General features: G+C 40.2%; 1 protein-coding gene across 1 annotated transcript in view; it reads right to left on the bottom strand.

The window, feature by feature from the left end:
* The window catches only part of AGBL4 (AGBL carboxypeptidase 4), a 1,406,543-nt gene that overhangs the window by 332,358 nt on the left and 1,054,241 nt on the right, over nt 1-19,944 (bottom strand). Inside the window, exon 6 of the mRNA XM_043876377.1 lies at nt 12,157-12,196. Within this exon, the coding sequence (XP_043732312.1) occupies nt 12,157-12,196 (40 nt within the window). The remainder of the gene's footprint in view (nt 1-12,156; nt 12,197-19,944) is intronic.

The following is a 19,944-nucleotide window of genomic DNA, read 5'->3' as shown; positions in this document are numbered from 1 at the left end:
GGACTAGGAACAATTTATTTATCTCCTTTAAAGATCTCTTTAAAGTTGTTTTAATGATGTACATACAGTTTTTGAACCATCCTCCCAGTGCATATCCACTCTGCTGCTTACTGCTGGCTATGAGGTCAGGAGTTCCCTGATTTGGCTTCTCTCCCGGTCGTGGCCACCCTGGACTGGCTCCACAGGCTATGCTGGTTCTGAAGATGGCCATGAAGCAGGAATAATGGCTAGTTTGGGCTCTTTTGTTCCTTTAGTCTTCAGAGTGGCTACATTTACATCATGGGGGACTTTCATTGGAGATAAAGTCCAAAGTTGTTATGTAATGATCAGCAGGTTTAGTCTATCACCTATCACCATATAACCTAAGTATTGTTTTAACAAGGTTAAGGGGTGATAAAAATATTTTTTGTGCATATTTGCAATCAGAAACCATTCTAGCTGTGATTTTTTCTGGAGGTTTCTGCAATATTTTAGAAAATCAATTGTCTCTTCAGGATGTAGCCTCGTTAGTGGAAAAGACCCATGCCTGTGATGGGCCCGACATTGCACACTTTCCTTATCAACAGCAAAGTAGGTCAGCTTTAATTCTGTCTGAGAAAGAAGACTCTGTGGGCCAATATCACACAGGAAGTAGTATTCTTATGTAGCAACAGAAAAAGCAACATTCTGATACAGAATCAGAGAGAGCTGGATTTGAATTCTGACTGGAGCATTTACTTATTAACTGCATGTATGTGGGCAATTCTAATTGTGTAGCACCTTCATTTCTCAACAGCAAATCAGGAAAGACTATGCCTGTTTAATGGGACAGTGGGGGAAATTATGTGAAAAATATATGTGAAGTGCCTAACACAGTTCTGACACTGAATGCTGATGTTTAGATCCTTCCTAAATCTGTCCTTTTAGTCTACACCATCAAAAAGTTAATGAGCATTTGACAAGGTGCCAAGATAAATCAAAAAGAGAAAGAACAGTTTTTCCAACAAATGGTGCTAGCAAAACTGGACAATCACATGCAAATAGACAAATTGGAGTCCTATCTCATATCATACAAAAATTTGCTCATAGGAGTATATCTTTGTGACATTTGGCAATGTTTTCTTGGATATGATACCAAAAGCATAAGCAATAAAATAGATAAATTGAACTTCATCAAAATAAAAATTTTTTTTGTTTGTTTTAAATGCCATCAAGCAAGTGAAAAGACAAGCCATGGAACAGGAAAACATATTTTAAAATTATATATCTGACGAAAGACCTTGTACTCAGAATACGTATTTAAAAACTTTTACAACTCAATGATAAAAAGACAAATGTAACCTAATTGATATCAGTAAGGGAAAACTTGCCTAACATTTTCCCAAAAAAGATACACAAATGGCAAATAAGCGCATTAAAATTATTTAACATCATAAGTCATTGGGAAAATACAAACCAAAACTATGTGATACCACTTCATACCCACTAGGATGACTATAAATCAAAAGATAGATAATAACAAGTGTTAGAGAGGATGGGGAGAAATTGGAAGCACCCTATGCTGCTGATGAAAATGTAAATGACAGAGCTACTTTAGAAAACACTTATGCAGTTTCTCAAAATGTTTACCTCAACACTTACCAAATGGTCCAGCCATTCATTTCCTAGATATATGTTCAAGAGAACTCAAAACATGGTTTTCACTTGTTCACAAATGTCTATTCACATTATTCACAATAGCCAAAAATGTAGACAACTGAAATGTTTATCAATAGATGAATGGATAAACAAATTATGATATATCAATACAATGGAATATTATTTGGCAACAAAAAGGAGTGAAGTACTGACATATGCTAGAGTATGGATGGACCTTGAGAACATTATGTTAAGTAAAAAAAGCATCCAGTCACAAAAGGCCACATACTATACAATTCCATTCATATGAGACACCTAGAATAGGCAAATCCATAGAGATAGAAAGTAAATTAGTGGTTGCAGGGCCTAGGGGAAGGCAAAAATGGGGAATGACTGTTAATGGGTACAGAGTTTCTTTCTGGAGTAATAATAATGTTCTGGAATTAGTGGTGAGTGTACAATTCTGTAAATATACTGAAAACCACTACATGGTACACTCTATTTAATGTAAATGGTGCACTTTAAAGGATGGAGTTTATGGATGTGAATTATATCTCAGTAAAGCTGTTATTTTTATTTAAAGCTATGATCAGGACTCTTAACTTGATTGTGGGAACATAAAAATCTTTCTAGAAGTGTAAAAAGGTATATTCACCATTACCAAATATTCTAGCTCTTCTCACTGCAGTGCGCTTCCATGCAGGAAGAGTCAACATCTCTAACCTGTTGAATTAGAAGTTGTCATATGAGTTGCTTTGACCAAGGAAAATTGGGCCAAAGTGACCCTTTCTAAAAATTTTTAAGAGAAGGTACATGACTCACTCTCTCTCCCTTTCCCCTCTGCCGTGATGACCCAATGGCAGGTGCTGCCAGTACTTTCCTGAAATCTCACATATTCTCCTGGCACTTACTATTTCTGCACATATTGAATACTTTCCAATTGCTGACATCTGCAAATTTCTCTTGAGGACTTTCTCTGGCCACTGGAATCTGCTATGTCCATACATCAAGGAGATTAGAAGTGTCAGGAAATTAACACCCACACCCTCACTCCCACACCTTTGCCCCTCAGGAATATCTCTGAGGCTTATTTTCTACTGACTTCCAGGGTTCTCCTGAAGGATTAAATTCCAGTTACCAACAGTGGTAGCTTGCTTGATAATGAATCTTTCTTAACTTTTTTTTTTCCTTTTCTCAAATCTTGCTCCATCCCTCAACAAGGTCTCTGGGATCACGTCCTAAATAAAATATTGAAATGAAAATCTTTGTCTCAAGTTTGGCTTCTTAGGGAACCCAAACTGAGACACAACAATGTTCCAAATGGAGGATGCTTGGCCAGTCTGGGTGCCAGAGTGAAAATCATGTAGAGCAGAACTTACGCCAGCCCATGAAAGACACGTATCAAAAGTAAAAAATACAGCGGTGTTTTTAAGTCTCTGTAATTTTGATATCATTGTTACTTCAATGTAATGTAGACTGTCATGACTAGTGAACTATGTATACCTACTCTCAGTAATTCTCGTTCTAGGAATTTTTCCTAAAGAAACAATTAAGGATGCACACAAAAATATTTATACAAGAATGTTCACTCTGGTGTTATTTATAACTAAATCATCAGGGATAACTAATATGCAATAATTTTAGAAGGCAATGGCAACCCACTCAAGTATTCTTTCCTGGGAAAATCCCACAGGCATAGGAGCCTGGCAGGCTGCAGTCCATGGGGTTGCAAAGGAGCGGGACATGACTTAGAGACTATGCCAAACCAATATACAACAAGAGATACATTTAAAATAGAATGTGTTTCAACTATATAAAAGTCCCTCTTTGAGAATATTTAATAATATTGAAAAATGTTCACATCATATTCAAATGTAACAGTTTACATAGATCATTATAACTTTATTTTAAAAACTACACACATGTTTGTGTATATATATATATATACATATATATATATATATATATATGCCAAAAGTAGCAGTCTCTTTTATCACTCTGGTGGCAAAAGTTTCACCTGGGTAGGAGAAAAATATTTGCTCATATTGCCTCCCTTCTATTGAAGAGCTTATACTAGAATAAACCTTCAAAAAGTAAGGAAAAAACTACAGTTGGGCTTCTGGGCCAAATGAGTAAATAAGTTCATGCTTCAGTAAACCCATTCATTCCCATTAAATGGTAATTTTGAATAATACATGAAAAAAGAAATGAAAAGATATAGTTAGGCTCCATTGCAAGAGACATATCTCCATGAAACTGAAAAGCACAAATGCAAAATGCTATACATGCTCCTGAGGCTACTTGCTTATTGAAATCTGGATCTAGAAGCAGTCAGTAGCTGCTGAAATTTGGACTTCTATGAGACTCCTTAAAGTGTTCTATAGGAGATGAGGACCAGAGATAAGATCTTATGCTTAGAACAAGGACCAAGGGTGGGGCTTCCCAGTTATGGAAGGAGCCTAGAAAAATAAAAGCCTGGTGCAGAATTTTCTGGGAGATAGCTCCTATGTGCTATATAGGCCTAGAGAAGTGAGGGATATAGACATAGCAATCAGAAGCAATGCCAAGCTATCCTACTGACTTTTTGTCACTGGATCTGACATACCCCCAGCATCTGTAAGGTTCTGTACTGAAATTATGGGTAGAGTCAACTGCAAAAATCAACACATAGGGATATGTGGGTATAGTGGGAGATTTATTTTTTTGGGGTGGGGGCGGTCAGGGATGGGGACAAAGAGTAACAGAAAACTTCCTTCTCAAAGTGATATTACAAATTAAAATTTCAAAATGCATGAAGAAATTAAATGCTAAAAATGATACTAAACAAAATCAACAGTTATAACTTGAATTCACTCCAGATGAAACTTATTTTATAAAACAGTCAAAGCTTTTAAAATAAGCATATTGAGGATGTTTGAAGAAACAAATGAAGACAGAATAAGAAATTATGAAACAGAATAGGCAGAAATAAAATGAGAGCAGGTGGATATGAACAAAATTAGAAATCTCAGAAATTAAAAATAGATTGTCATTGAAATATTGAAAAAGACAGGAAAAAATCTAGACTAGATATGGTCAAAAAGTGAATATGAATTCAAGTTACTTTTGGGTAACTCAGAATCAGTGCATTAAAATAAAATTATAAAAATTATGAAAAGTCAGCAAAGAACCATGGAGGGCAACTTGAGAAAATCCAACATTCATCTAATAAAAATTATTAAAGAAGAGGAATGAAGGGAAAGCAATATTTGAAGAGGTAATTTGCTGATAATTTCTCGAAATTAAAGAAAGACATTGATTCTCAGGCAGAAAGTGTACTCAGAATACCAAGAAGGGTAAATAGAAATAAATTCACATCTAGACTCATTAAAATGAAAAAGTAGAGCATAAAGATCAAAAGGAAAAATCTTTAAGCCTACCCAAGAAAAGATAAGTTACTGCAAACAAATAGTGGCAGACTTCTCATTAGCAACTATGGATGTCAGAAAAAAAAAAAAAATCCTCAACGTACAAAGGGAAATCCTCCTCAAGCTAGAATTTATACCTAGCCAAGCTATCATTCCAAAGAGAAGTCAAAATAAGGACAAATACAGATTAAGATTTCTTCCCAAGGACTCTCACTAAAGTAGCTATTAAAGGATTCACTTTAGTAAGGTAACAGGAAAATCTTGAGATGCAATAAATAAGAGAACACAAAAATTTATAAGCCCTGTAGGAAAAGTCAAATGGCTCTTAATCATCATCATCATTGCTTTTCTTTTTTGAAAAACTTTAACTTAAAAGTCTAAATGATAATAACTAGGTGGTGACAGGGCAGTATTTAATAGGTAGTTAAATTTGGCCTTGGAGTACGGAATGAAGCAGGGCAAAGGCTAATAGAGTTTTGCCAAGAGAACGCACTGGTCATAGCAAACACCGTCTTCCAACAACACGAGAGAAGACTCTGCACATGGACATTACCAGAGGGTAAACACCAAAATCAGATTTAAATTGAAGAAAGTAGGGAAAACCACTAGACCATTCAGGTATGAACTAAATCAAATCCCATATGACTATACAGCGGAAGTGAGAAATAGATTTAAGGGACTAGATCTGAAAGACAGAGTGCCTGATGAACTATGGATGGAGGTTCGTGACATTGTACAGGAGACAGGGATAAAGACCATCCCCATGAAAAGAAATGCAAAAAAGCAAAATGGTTGTCTGAGGAGGCCTTACAAACAGCTGTGAAAAGAAGAGAAGTGAAAAGCAAAGGAGAAAAGGAAAGATATTCCCATTTGAATGCAGTTCCAAAGAATAGCAAGGAGAGATAAGAAAGCCTTCCTTAATGCAAAGAAATAGAGGAAAACAACAGAATGGGAAAGACTAGAGATCTCTTCAAGAAAATTAGAGATACCAAGGGAACATTTCATGTAAAGATGGGCTCAATAAAGGACAGAAATGGTATGGACCTAACAGAGGCAGAAGATTAAGAAGAGGTGGCAAGAATACACAGAAGAACTATACAAAAAAGATCTTCACGACCCAGATAATCATGATGGTGTGACCACTCACCTAGAGCCAGACATCCTGGAATGTGAAGTCAAGTGGGTCTTAGGAAGCATCACAACGAACAAAGCTAATGGATGTGATGGAATTCCAGTTGAGCTGTTTCAAATCCTGAAAGACGATGCTGTGAAAGTGCTACACTCAATATGCCAGCACATTTGGAAAACTCAGCAGTGGCCACAGGAATGGAAAAGTTCAGTTTTCATTTCAATCCCAAAGAAAGGCAATCCCAAAGAATGCTCAAACTACTGCACAATTGTACTCATCTCACATGCTAGTAAAGTAATGCTCAAAATTCTCTAAGCCAGGCTTCAGCAATATGTGAACCATGAACTTCCAGATGTTCAAGCTGGATTAGAAAAGGCAGAGGAACAAGAGATCAAATTGCCAATATCTGCTGGATCATTGAATAAGCAAGAGAGTTCCAGAAAAACATCTATTTCTGCTTTATTACTATGCCAAAGCCTTTGACTGTGTGGATCACAACAAACTATGGAAAATTCTGAAAGAGATGGGAATACCAGACCACCTGACTTGCCTCTTGAGAAACTTATATGCAGGTCAGGAAGCAACAGTTAGAACTGGACATGGAACAACAGACTGGTTCCAAACAGGAAAAGGAGTACATCAAGGCTGTATATTGTCACCCTCCTTATTTAACTTATATGCAGAGTACATCATGAGAAACGCTGGGCTGGAGGACGCACAAGTTGGAATCAAGATTGCCTGGAGAAATATCAATAACCTCAGATATGCAGATGACATCACCCTTATGGCAGGAAGTGAAGAGGAACGAAAAAGCCTCTTGATGAAAGTGAAGAAGGAGAGTGAAAAAGTTGGCTTAAAACTTAACATTCAGAAAACTAAGATCATGGCATCTGGTCCCATCACCTCATGGGAAATAAATGGGGAAACAGTGTCAGACTTTATTTTTTTGGGCTCCAAAATCACTGCAGATGGTGACTGCAGCCATGAAATTAAAAGATGCTTACTCGTTGGAAGGAAAGTTATGACCAACCTAGATAGCATATTAAAAAGCAGAGACATTACTTTGCCAACAAAGGTCTGTCTAGTCAAGGCTATGGTGTTTCCAGTGGTCATGTATGGATGTGAGAATTGGACTGTGAAGGAGGCTGAGCGCCAAAGAACTGATGTTTTTGAACTGTGGTGTTGGAGAAGACTCTTGAGAGTCCCCTGGACTGCAAGGAGATCCAACCAGTCCATCCTAAAGGAGATCAGTCCTGGGTGTTCAGTGGAAGGACTGATGCTGAAGCTGAAACTCCAATACTTTGGCCAACTGATATGAAGAGTTGACTCATTGGAAAAGACCCTGATGCTGGGAGGGATTGGGGGCAGGAGGAAAAGGGGCCGACAGAGGATGAGATGGCTGGATGGCATCACCGACTCCATGGACATGAGTTTGAGTAAATTCTGGGAGTTGGTGAGACAGGGAGGCCTGGCATACTGCGATTCATGGGGTCGCAAAGAGTCAGACACGACTGAGCGACTGAACTGAACTGAACTAAAGCATGATAAAGCTCTTTTTGTGGCTGAAAGAATGACTTTAGATATTTTTAGATATTTTTAATAACTTCAGACTTTGTTAAAAAAAAAGGATAGTCAAGTATATTTCCAAAAGGTAAACAGTTAAGGTTAGAAACAAAATCTGTAGCATTGAAATCTAGAGATGGGGTAAAAAGTAGGTAATATATAAAACATAATGCGTTCTGTTGGTTCAGATGGTAAAGAACCTGCCTGCAATGCAGGAGACCTGGGTTTGACCCCTGGGTTGGGAAGATTTCCTGGAGAAGAAAATGCCAACCTACTTCAATATTCTTGCCTGAAGTATTCAATGAACAGAGGAGCCTGGCAGGCTACAGTCCATAGGATTGCAAATAGACAGACATGACTGATAGACTAACATTTTTCACTTTAACTTTCAGTCCAAATAAGGCAAGGCAAAAGAAAAAAGAAAATAAATGATAAACAGAAGGCACAAATATGGCAGTAGAAATATGTCCAAATATATTAGTGTTTATAATAAATGTAAACAGATTAAATTCATCTGTCATACGGCAGAGATTATTAGATTTTATAAAAAAGAAAAGATAACTGTATTTTCAAAAGATAAACATAAATGGGACAAGGTAAATGATATCTCCCTACCAATTATGAGACAATATTAAAATTAAGATTTATTATAAGCAAGACATGGGGTTAATGCAGATTAACAGTGATAGACAAACAGTATGGTACAGAAAGCTCAGAAACAGATTCTGTATATAGGAAAACTGATATATGACAGATGTTTAACTGCTAATAAGTGGGAGAAAGGATGAACTAGTTATTACACGGTATTGAGATAATGGGTTATCCATATGTACATAAGAAATTAAATCCCTAACTCATATCATACACAATGATCAGTCATGTAAATGAGATAAGTATCCAAAAGTGATGTAAAACTTGAAAACTTGTAGAATACAGGAGAATATGATATTCAGGTAGGGAAGGATTTCTTAAGTCATAAAAGCAAAGCTCATAAAACAGTATTCACATATTCAACTATACTAATACTAAAAAAGAAACTTCCATAAATCAGAAAACACAAGCCATCATCTTGAAGAAGATATTTACAATTCATATTAAGCAACAAAGTATCAATATGCAAAATAATAAAGAATTAAAAATCAATAAAAAGTAGCAACCCAATAGGAAATGCACAAATGATATGAAAAAGTCAGTTCACAGAAGAAACCAAAGTGGCCAATAAACATAGGAAAAGATTTTCAATCCCACCAGTAATCAGGGAAACACATATTATAAAAACAGTGGCGGACTTCCCTTTTGGTCCAGTGGTTAAGAATCTGACTTACAGTGCAGGAGAAGTGGCCGGGGAACTAAGATTCCACAAGCTACAGAGCAAGTAAGCCTAAACAACGCAACAAGAGGGTCCAAGCACCACAAGGAAAGATCCTACATGATGCAACAAAGATTTGTGTGCCACAGTTAAGACCCAAAGCAGTCAAATAAATAGATAAACAATTAAAACAAATAAAATCAATGGGATAACATTTCACATTTATCATGACAACCAGTAAAAATGTATAAGTTTGATGATTTCAAGTGTGGAGGATTCAGAGATATGGGAACTATTGTACTTTGCTGTTATTATAGTTTGAAGTATAAATTTGTTCAACTGCTTTAGAAAACAACTGGCCACTATATAGTAAATTTGAAGATGCATATAATCAGTAATTCCTCTCCAAGTTACATGCTCAAGATAATTCTCATTCTTATGCATAAAATGGTCCTAGTAGCATTGTTTAAAATTGCAAAACATTGGAAATAATCTAAATCACGATCAATAAAATGAAAAAAAGAAATTGTGATAGAATTATAAGTGAAATTCTATATAGCAGTTAAAAACAATTGAACCAGAGCCACATGTATCTACGTGAATGAATCTCTACAATATAAGAGAAAAATTACAGAATGACATTTATAGTGTGACATCATTTATAGGAATTTGTAAAATAATGCCAGTTATACCAGTTATACATTGGATTTATTACAGTGGTTACCTATTGGGTGAAGGCGGAGAGATGCAATCAGCGAGGAGTGCAGGGAAGTCTCAACTAGATCTATATTTTTTAAAATAGGGAACTGTGTAGCATAGATGGTACAACACTGATATGATAAAACCAAGGTGTTTGGTGGGGGAGGGCAGTAAATGACTCTTCCTTTTATCTCTACTCTTTTCTGTATATTTAAAATTATTCACAATAAACAAAATAGTTTAAAGAAGATAAGACAATTTTTAAGTCTTCCAAATTGCCAGCCAGCATTTCTGAAGGCTACTAGTTGATGACAAGTGGCAGCATCAGACTGCAGTCCTGTGTTGAGAATGGTCTGGTGAGGAGTGCAAATGAGCTGGCACCTTCCACTGGCACTCCCAGAGAGGCAGCAAGCCCCTTGCTGGCCGTGGTGGCTTCTGGTGAAGTGGGGAATGGGGGTGACTTTGAAACTGAGAGATAGTTACAATAGTGATTTTGACGTGGACTAGAGCTGTCTAGATAATACATAATCTAGCAATCCTTCCTAACCTTTCTTAGGCGTGATACACATGGATAACATTTGTCTGGCACACTGGAGTAGAGGCTACTACCCTGGGGGCTCAGTTTCCCCCAGACCTACCTGTACCCCTGAGGGATGTGTGGATCAGTATCTCACAAGTGCATACCTTACCATATCACACAAATGTAGCCTACTTGCAGTACTGTACACTTGTGTGACACAAAATGCCTTTTGAGAAGATTTGACCCAGAAAATAGTCTTTTCTCACCTTAAAGTAGGGAACGTTATAAACTACTACAAACTCGGGCGGTGCTTAAAAGTTTGCCCAAAAGGAGTGCACCGAGAGTCACAACTATTCTGCTTGAGTTTGTGCCATAGCAATTAAGAACAGAAAGAGCTAGTGCAAAAGAAATGCAGTTAACAAGAGTCTAAAAGTCTCCTTCTCAAGCAACTGAAGACAGAACAAGAACCCTCTCCAATTCATATGTCAGCATCATCTCAAGCTGTGACCAGATGAGACTGGGATGTGAAAGCAGGCAAACTAGGTCAGCATATGCGGGCAGAACAAAACACAATCTTGAAGGACAGCAACTAACCAGGCAAGACAAAGATAATCCCTTACCAACACCTTCGTGGGAAGGGATTGGTATGTCACCCAACAGCCATTTTAGTTAGGTTAGCTCATGATTTGGAATTTCTATAATTATATACATGCTGAACGCAGTTCATTCTATGGGTTATATCAAACATCTTCAAACCAGTTCATCTTCGTTCTTCTAAAGCCTCAAGTTCAAGGAGCTCTATTAGGTGGAACTATAATAAGGTCACCTGACCTGGGTGGATCCAACTTACATTTGTAGTCATTGTTTTACACCTCAGTTACACAGATAGATAACCAGCCTCTGTGCTGAGACAGTACCTGCAAAGGACAATTTCTCAGTCTCCTTGTAAGTGAGCCAACTGGCCCTGGATACAGTAACAGGCTGGGTGTAAGGCAGGGATGATATGGCACAGCTATACTGGTTACTAAAATACTGAAATACCTCCATATTTGTTGGTAATTAGCCACTCCTAGAGCCCCCCCACAACCCATGTGACCACTCTGTCACACTAGTCCTTTTCCCAGAACACCATCTCCCCCTAGTCCAGTAACCAAAGTGTTAATGCCCAGCACAGTAGGGAGTCACCACTGCTATTAAATATTTTGAACATCACCAGTGGATAAAGACGAACCACCATATCCACTCTTGAATGTTCATTGCTGGCACCATCATCCCTTTGGATTCCAAGAGAGAACAGCATCTCTTGTTGGTCAGTTTTGCCTCAAGTTCCCAAATCAAAATAAAATACCTTCTGATGGACCAAATGCTCAACTTCTCTCCAGGCTAGATGCCAGTCTTGGGGGAAGAAAGAACTTTTTAATCCAAGGGCCACAGCTTTGCTGGGGGACTTGTCCTTCCTAAAGGTGAGTGACAGAAGTCACAGGAGACCAAACCTGATCACTTGCCCAGACTGGCTTTTCTTCATGAGCTGTCTTCCCTTCACTTCATGCCATTTACAAGGCAGCTACCCCATTCACCATGATTTTAACATTTCTCAGGAGAATAGAACCCTTCCTTAACACTTGGATCCACCGAGGGATCTGGGGAGAACTTGGCCCTGGAATATGCAGCAGCATCGTAGTATCACCCTGCTATATGCAGAGTCAAGAGAAGGCAGCACAGAGCTGGGGAAGAGAAAAGAAACTGCCTGTGGGGTAGAAGACAGGGGGAGAAGGATCATTCCTGATGCGGGAATTCTGCTGTTCATTCAGGGAGCCAAAGGAGCAGGACACAAATTGCATTGGGATAAGCAACCGGGCATTGCTCTGGGAAACAAGGGAAAAGACAAAGCAGAAAGGCCACATCCACTCACCGGGGCTGGTTATCGTCAGGAGATCAAGCTGCCGCTGTTGCTGCAAAGGAAAACACGTTGTGAGAGAACTGATTTAAGCCAGAATCAAACTTGTTGCTTAGGGCTCAGGGTGGACATGCAAAGGGGATGTCCAGACATGCAGAGCAGGGCATGCTGTGGAGAAGGTGATGGTCTCATGGTTCCGCAGAGAGGCCTTGCGCCCTAGAGACAAGGAGGGATGGATGGCCTTTCTGATCAGAGCTGTCAAATTCATCTTATACTAAGGGAAAATGATGCCCTGAGAGGAATGTGGCTTACTTATAGCCACAAAGAAAGTCCCTTTCCAGACTCCCAGCCAAGGCTCATCCCTCTGGACCGGGCAGCCTTAGATTTCTCTCTGCTCACACTGGCTATACTGGTTAAGTGTCTGATATTCTGGCAACCCTCTTTGCCTTGTCCTTAGTCGCTGTCAACATCCTTTCTAACCATGATACTCCCTAGGGCTGGTTTATTTAACTGTGCTCAACAATGCTATGACAGTTTCCATTACTGATGATGAAACCATTCCTTCTCTAACTGAATCCTCATCTCTTTGTGCCATGCAACGTTCATAGAAAATATCTGTCAGGTACACCAGGCACTGGATGAAGCCGTTCACGTTTGGAGGCAACTGGTCCTGACCCTAAGGGCTGAAGTGATCAACATCTCAGTAGGCTTCCCCCACCCCCATCACACCACACCTAGGGGGAAGCTCAGTCCTGAACTGGATGTCATGGGAAACTGAGGGTGGAGAAGAAGGCATTGGAGGCTGAGGATGGGGCAGAGGTAAATAACTCTCTTAAAAACTTGTTTTTTAAAATTAATTTATTTAAATTGGAGGCTGATTACTTTACAATATTGTAGTGGTTTTTGCCATACATTGACATGGATCAGCCATGGGTGTACGTGTGTCCCCCATCCTGAACCCCCCTCCCACCTCCCTCCTCACCCCATCCCTCAGGGTCGTCCCAGTGCACCGGCCCTGAGCGCCCTGTCTTATGCATCGACCTGGACTGGTGATCTGTTTCACATGTGGTAATATACATGTTTCAATGCTGTTCTCTCAAATCATCCCACCCTCACCTTCTCCCACAGAGTCCAAAAGTCTGCTCTTTACATCTGTGTCTCTTTTACTGTCTTGCATATAGGGTCATTGTTACCATCTGGCTAAATTCCATATATATGCATTAATATATTATATTGGTGTTTTTCTTTCTGACTTACTTCACTCTGTATAATAGGCTCCAGTTTCATCCACGTCATTAAAACTGATTCAATGCATTCTTTTTAATAACTGAGTAATATTCCATTGTGTATATGTACCACAGCTTTCTTACCATTCGTCTGCCAATGGACATCTAGGTTGCTTCCATGTCCTGGATATTATAAACAGTGCTGCGAGGAACATTGGGGTGCACATGTCTCTTTCAGTTCTGGTTTCCTCGGTGTGTATGCCCAGTAGTGGGATTGCTGGGTAGTATGGCAGTTCTAGTTCCAGGTTTTTAAGGAATCTTCACACTGTAAAACTTAAGTCAGGATTCCTTAAGCCTCTGTCAACCTCTGACTCTTTCCTACACTTGATTTTCCATTAATAGCAGTTTTCATTAATATGTATTTTTTTTTTTTTTCTTAAAAAGGGGTCTTAACAAACTTCACTTTGAGAACCGTTGCTTCGGGATACACACTGCAGGAGCTTCTGATTATCTGGTATTTCATTCAGTGGGTCCCTTGGCATATTTCACCACACCTGCATTTCCCTCTTTATCTTGCCTCTCCCCTAGAATGGCTCCCTGAAATTCTGCTTCAGCAGAAAGGAGAAAGCAGCAACATTTTTTGAGTACCAAATATAGGCCTGGCAAAGGACCAGGCACAAGACCAGGCACTTTGATGTGTCATTTCTTCTCACACTCCTGGCAAACCTGCAGGGCTCGTACTGTACAACAGAGGGCCATGAGATTCAGATAGGAGAAATTACCTGCCTGAGACCACATCTTTGTTAAATGAGAGAGCCAGAATTCATTCAGTTCTAATCCTGACTTGATGATTCAAAATAAGATAATGCACATGGTAAGTCACTCAGCATGATGCCTGCCAATTAATAGATGCTTAATAAAAAGAGCTACTTTTGTATTGAGGTTTTGTTATTATCATAGACCATGTGATCCTTTGTTTATAAAAGCTGCCTCGTCCCTTTTCATAGAATTATGATACCAGAGCTCAAAGGTCATCTAGTCTGACCTGCCCCTAGGATGGGAATTTCCTCTGCAATATCCCCACCAGTTGTACAAACAGCTTCTGTTTTATCCCCTTTCCTGACAGGGAACTCATTTCTTAACAATTAAATTAAAAAAATTTTTTCTTTTGGCCACAGCACATGAGATCTTAGCCCTCCCTGACCAGGGATTGAAACTGTGACCCCAAATTGCCCGATTTTGAGCACGGTTAAAAGCTGTTTCCTTATGAAATCATTGTTGCTTTGGCCTGTGACAAGTTTGGAGATCTGAAGAAGATCTGTCATCTTCTCTCCTGGTTAAATATTCCCAGTTCTTTCATCCTTGCCTTATAAGACCTGGTCTGAAGTCTCCTGGCCCTTGTGGTCCCCTGCTCTTCCATTTACATTTCATCTGTCCTGGTCAGAACCTCTTTAAAGTCTCTCTACCCCTTGCTTTAATGATTTCTCAGGGCCCGAAAAGCAGATCTGTATCGTTTCAGAGTCTTCTCAATCACACATCCCTGTTTTCCTGCCAGCTCATAGCTCATTCCAGTTGACATTTTCAAGCAAACAATGCAACTCCAAGATGTCACTGACCTACATTGTGAGCACATATCCTCGTGCTGAAATGAAACACACACCCACACGAGAGCTGGAAGGAATGCTGGAGCCAGACTGCCTTCTTTCCCAAACACGGAACCAGGCTAGTAGTACAATCGGCTCAAGCTGCCTTTGCCAAGGCCAGCCTGTAGGCTTGGCCCTTCCCTCCTACATGAGGAAACAATACAATGTGTTCTTCCATTTTTCCATAAGCTTGGTCTTGTGACAATCACTGTCAGTGAAAGAGATCTAGTTATATGAAAAGTGTCTATTTCTTAATTAAGAATCACCTCTAAATGGTGATTCAGTATCCAGGGTCCAGCAGAGAAAAAGGGAAGAAAACCTGAAAGGAACACAAATAGACCTGGCCTTGTGTCCTAACTCCTCTCTGTGGTTTTGGATAACTTACTGTGTGTCTCCAGTCTTGAACTTCACACCTTTAAAACGAATGAGTGAGACTTAAATACTGGCAGTGACTCTGAGTAAAATGCAAACAGGCACTGGGTTTGTGGGCTCCCTCTTCTGGTGTAGAGAGTTCTCTGAGAATTCCTGTAGCCAGGACCCTGGGGGCTCAAATGATTGTTAGGATTTAAGAGAACAGATTTTAAGCTGCCTTCACACACTGCCATTTTCAGGGCTTGTATGTCTTCCTCACAAGCTGAGGGAAATCTTAAGGGCCTGGAACATCTATTATTCAGTCTCTGGCGCACAGTAGCCCTCAGTGAGAATGGCTAAACTCAGCTGAACCATTCCTGGAATCCACATTATCCTTTCAAACCCCCATGCCTTTGCTCATCCTAGTCTCTCTAAACTAATCTCTTGAGATCTTCACGGAGCTCTCTCCTCATGTCTCAAGACCACCATGAGGTCTTCTTTGCACGTCAACTCCCAACTGAACCCCTTCCTCTCCTTTACTCAGAACAGAAGATTTCACACTGTATTCATTCAATGCGTCTTGTAAAACCTCCCTTTTGTATCATGCCCTGTCTTAATTATTGGTTTCCTTCTCTGTTTCTCTCATGAGGTCCTTGCTTGAAGACAAGATTATGTCATTTCATCTGTATATTTCCAGTGCCCAGCACAAAGGCTAAAAGGAATGCTTGATGTCATCTAGTTCAAATGATTCAACTATTCCATTATTCCCTCCTGCAACACTGCTGAGAGATTTGTCAGCATGGAAAGTAAGCATACCCTTTCCTCTAAAGGACTTTCCCTCTGTCATGGCTTTGGGGTTTCCTACCTTTATGATTTTTCTCCCACCATCTCTGCAGCGATATTATTATCTATCCACCTCCCTGGAAACCTTCCTTCTTTTACTCCCATGCACAGGGTCACTGTTTCTCCTAGATCCCTACAGCGCCTACTGCCTGTGCCCCTCCTGTGGTGATGAATTGAATCTAACCTGGTGACAAGCCCCTTTAACCTACAGTTCACAGACATATGCGTGCACCATCTAGTGGCCCAAGAAGATAAGTGTAGACTACTGTTTTAACTGGTAGCTCTTAAGACTGCAAAGTCTGCATGTCCTATATGCAAACAAAAACAAAAGTATATGTTCAAGAATCACTGTGCAATAATTTTAACCTAAGATACTAAAATACCCAAATAATTTCCTCAAAGTCTGTCAAAAATGAAAGGAATACAACGGAAGAGGAAATTTTCATCCCCAAAGTGTGCCTAGTATTTAGGTTCACCAAAGGAAACTGGCATTTATTAAAATAGGCAACTGACTTGTGGAATTTGACCAATAATATAAATTAATTACATAAGACGGGAGTGTGATAGAATAAAGAATGACCAAATTATTTTACTTAGTTACCAACTGAGAGACACAAGGACCTTTTACATGGAGATGATACATTACCTACCTGCCTGGATGGTAGAAAATGCAATATTAGTTGGAGAAAAATAGCTAGCTAGACAGCAGGGCTTGCTGGCTGAGGGCTGTGCAGCTGAACCACTAGCTAACCATAAGCTACCATCTCAGGAAGGCAGGCCCTTCATATGCTAGTGGTGCTCTCTGTATGTATGTGTGTGTGGAGGAGTAGAGGGGCATTCGCCTCAGATAAAGGAATTCTACACCTACACTGACGGCAACGTGTCCAGGTATGTCTGGATGGTATTCCATGGACTCCTGGAGGAGTGTGCATATGCCAGGGTTGGATCAGTTAGGAGGTGCTGTGCGGGCTCCTGACTGAGTATGACCCTGCATCCAGCCTTTCTTGGTAAGAGTGGTGCCTCAAAAACATTCAGAAGAAACCCACTTCTGTGTTCAACCAGTGTGTGGCGGATGACACCAGTCATGACTCCAAAGAGACCATGGGAGCTGAAGGCCCCAAAGTCTACAAGAACGAGCTCTGAATTTGGTGGAACCAATGATGGCAGGGACATCCACAGTGGCTGCTAAACGAGCTGTCTGCCAGCATGTGTGCCCCAGGAATTATCCATATTCCCCAACTGATCCAGTGGAAGCTGTTTTGCCAATACAGTGTCCGTTCATCTCTGGTCACAGTTGACAGCTCCCAGGGTAAAAAATACTGAAAGATGGGTCAGCTGGAGACCTCAGCCAAACATTGAGGATCTTTTGTGGATTCAATTATTCTCAATAAAAACTATTGTTGTCCTACATTGAAGAATCTATCTTTAAAATGTTTGCAATAATAAAAACAACACATGCTTATTTTGGTCATTTTCCAAATTTCCATAAAATTCAGAAAGTAAAAATGAATGAAATCTCATCACTGAAAGAGAAGCACCATTATCATTTTGGTGTATTTTTTGTCATCTTCCTTGCTTGTGTCTATTTAACAGGGTCATATTTATGTATAACAAATGAATCATGTTTTAATCTTGTGCAGCCTTATTTTTTGTCCCAGGCTAAGTCTTTATTTTGAATTATAAGAATGTAAGTCACATATTGTTCAGTCACTCAGTCATGTCCAACTCTTTGAGACCCCATGGACTGCAGCACGCCAGGCTTCCCTGTCCATCACTAACTCCCGGAGCTTGCTCCAACTCATGCCCATTGAGTCGGTGATGCATCCAACCATCTCATCCTCTGTCATGCCCTCTCCTTCTGCCCTCAATCTTTCCCAGCATCAGGGTCTTCTCCAATGAGTAGGCTCTTCGCATTAGGTGGCCAAAGTACTAGAGCTTCAATTTAAGCATCAGTCCTTCCAGTGAATATTCAGGGTTGATTTCCTTACAATTGGCTCACATATATTTATTGCTATAAATAATTTTAGCTCTTACTACTGTAATTTTTTTTCTAGTCCTTTTTTTCAGGGAAGGTGGCATTAGTAAGACATTAGTGGAAAACTACTTGGTTATTCTGTCACAGGAGGCAGCAGGCAATAACCAACCTGAAAGATACTCTTCTTCATATCTGAAGCCCCTCTCAATGCAGTTACACAAAGGATTTTGTAGAGCTTCAAACTCAAAATCAGACCCACTGATGTTATGAATCCTGATTCTATCATCTTTAAGCTGTGCTATCTAGGCAGTTTACTTAAGCTAGCTGTCAATTAGGTATCCCATTCATAAAAAGAGTATAGACCAACCTCCAGGAGTTTAACAGGAAAGAAGCTGAGAGAAAGAGGAAGAATCATTCAGGGTGGCGGGGCGGGTTAGGGACTTGGAGGTGCCAACAGGTAGAGTGGGAATCACAAAGGTTGGAAGCTAGGATTTCTGAGGGCTGCTCCAGCTGTGCCCAACTTCAGGCCGAGACTTTGGGCTTCTCACCATCTGGTACCTTAGCCTTTTATAGTAGCCTCTTAACTGGTCTCCCTGACTGAGTTTTGCACATTGCTGCTGCAGCTGGTGTGAACTTTCTGGAATCACACCTTAAAATTCACCAGGACTACTACAGAACAAAGTTTAACCCTTTAGTTGCTGTTGGAGGGCATCTATGGCCCAGCTCCTGCCTTCTGTCTCCCATTCCATCAGACTCTGAGCTCTGACCATGAGAAGCCACTCCCAGCTCCCCAAATTTGCTATGCTCTCACCTCTAGGCCTTTGTTCTCTCTTTTCAGAACAAGTCTTGTGCCCAACCTGCTTTGCCTGGCTAATCCCTACTGGTTCAGCTCTCCACTCACACGCCATCTCTTCTGTAAAGGCTTTATTGACCTTCCAAGGCTGGGCTGGATCTTGTCCTTAGCCCGCTGACCTTCCCCATGAAAGCACCATCACAGTGCCTCTCCTGGCCTGCTTACTACTCCATCTTCTCCCTGTGTGATCTCCCTGAGGGCAGGACTGTGTCATCACTAGTGCACTCCTCTCAGGGACTAGTCAAGTGCCTGACGGATACGTGATATTCACTAAATATCTGCTGGTTACCAGCTACCAAGATGCTGACTAGAGAGAAGGTCCTACTGAACTGACTGTCAGAAAAAGTCTTTAGCTTTATCCTCTTCCCTCCCAAAAGACATGCACACATTGGCCCCATAATTTTCCTCAAAACCCTATTTCTGCTATGGGGACCTAGGGATTAAACCACAGAGTATCTGGCCTTCTTCAGTTGGATGGGTAATTGTGAGGCTACGTTTAAAAACGGACTTTTCATTTTGGTCACAAACTGCATTGCAATTACTTCTCCGAATGAGAAGGGGACATGGTGTTCCAGGAGCTCAGGGGCTGGCTTCATGTGTGAGGTTCTGCTTGGTGGAAGAGAATAGGCACTGATTATGTGTTCTGTTTTGCTTTTTGCATTTCATGCAGGATAGCTATTTGGGGGAAAAGTCAGTCTGTCATGGCATAGGCTGGAGATAATTTAAATAAGAGCACCAGTAATCTCTGTGCATTTTCCTGTCACTCCAGAAGCTAGCCAATGTGGGGAGGATCTGGGAATCCAAACTCTCCAGAAAGGGGAGGTCACAGGAGCATGGGCACACATTTGGTTTCATGGCTCAGAACCCTCTTTTCCCTGTAATCCCTTTCCTGTCCCGTTCTCCCCTTCACTC

The sequence above is a fragment of the Cervus elaphus genome, chromosome 20 (assembly GCF_910594005.1).
Source record: "Cervus elaphus chromosome 20, mCerEla1.1, whole genome shotgun sequence".
Lineage (NCBI taxonomy): Eukaryota > Metazoa > Chordata > Mammalia > Artiodactyla > Cervidae > Cervus > Cervus elaphus.
This window is presented reverse-complemented; position numbering and strand designations above follow the sequence as displayed.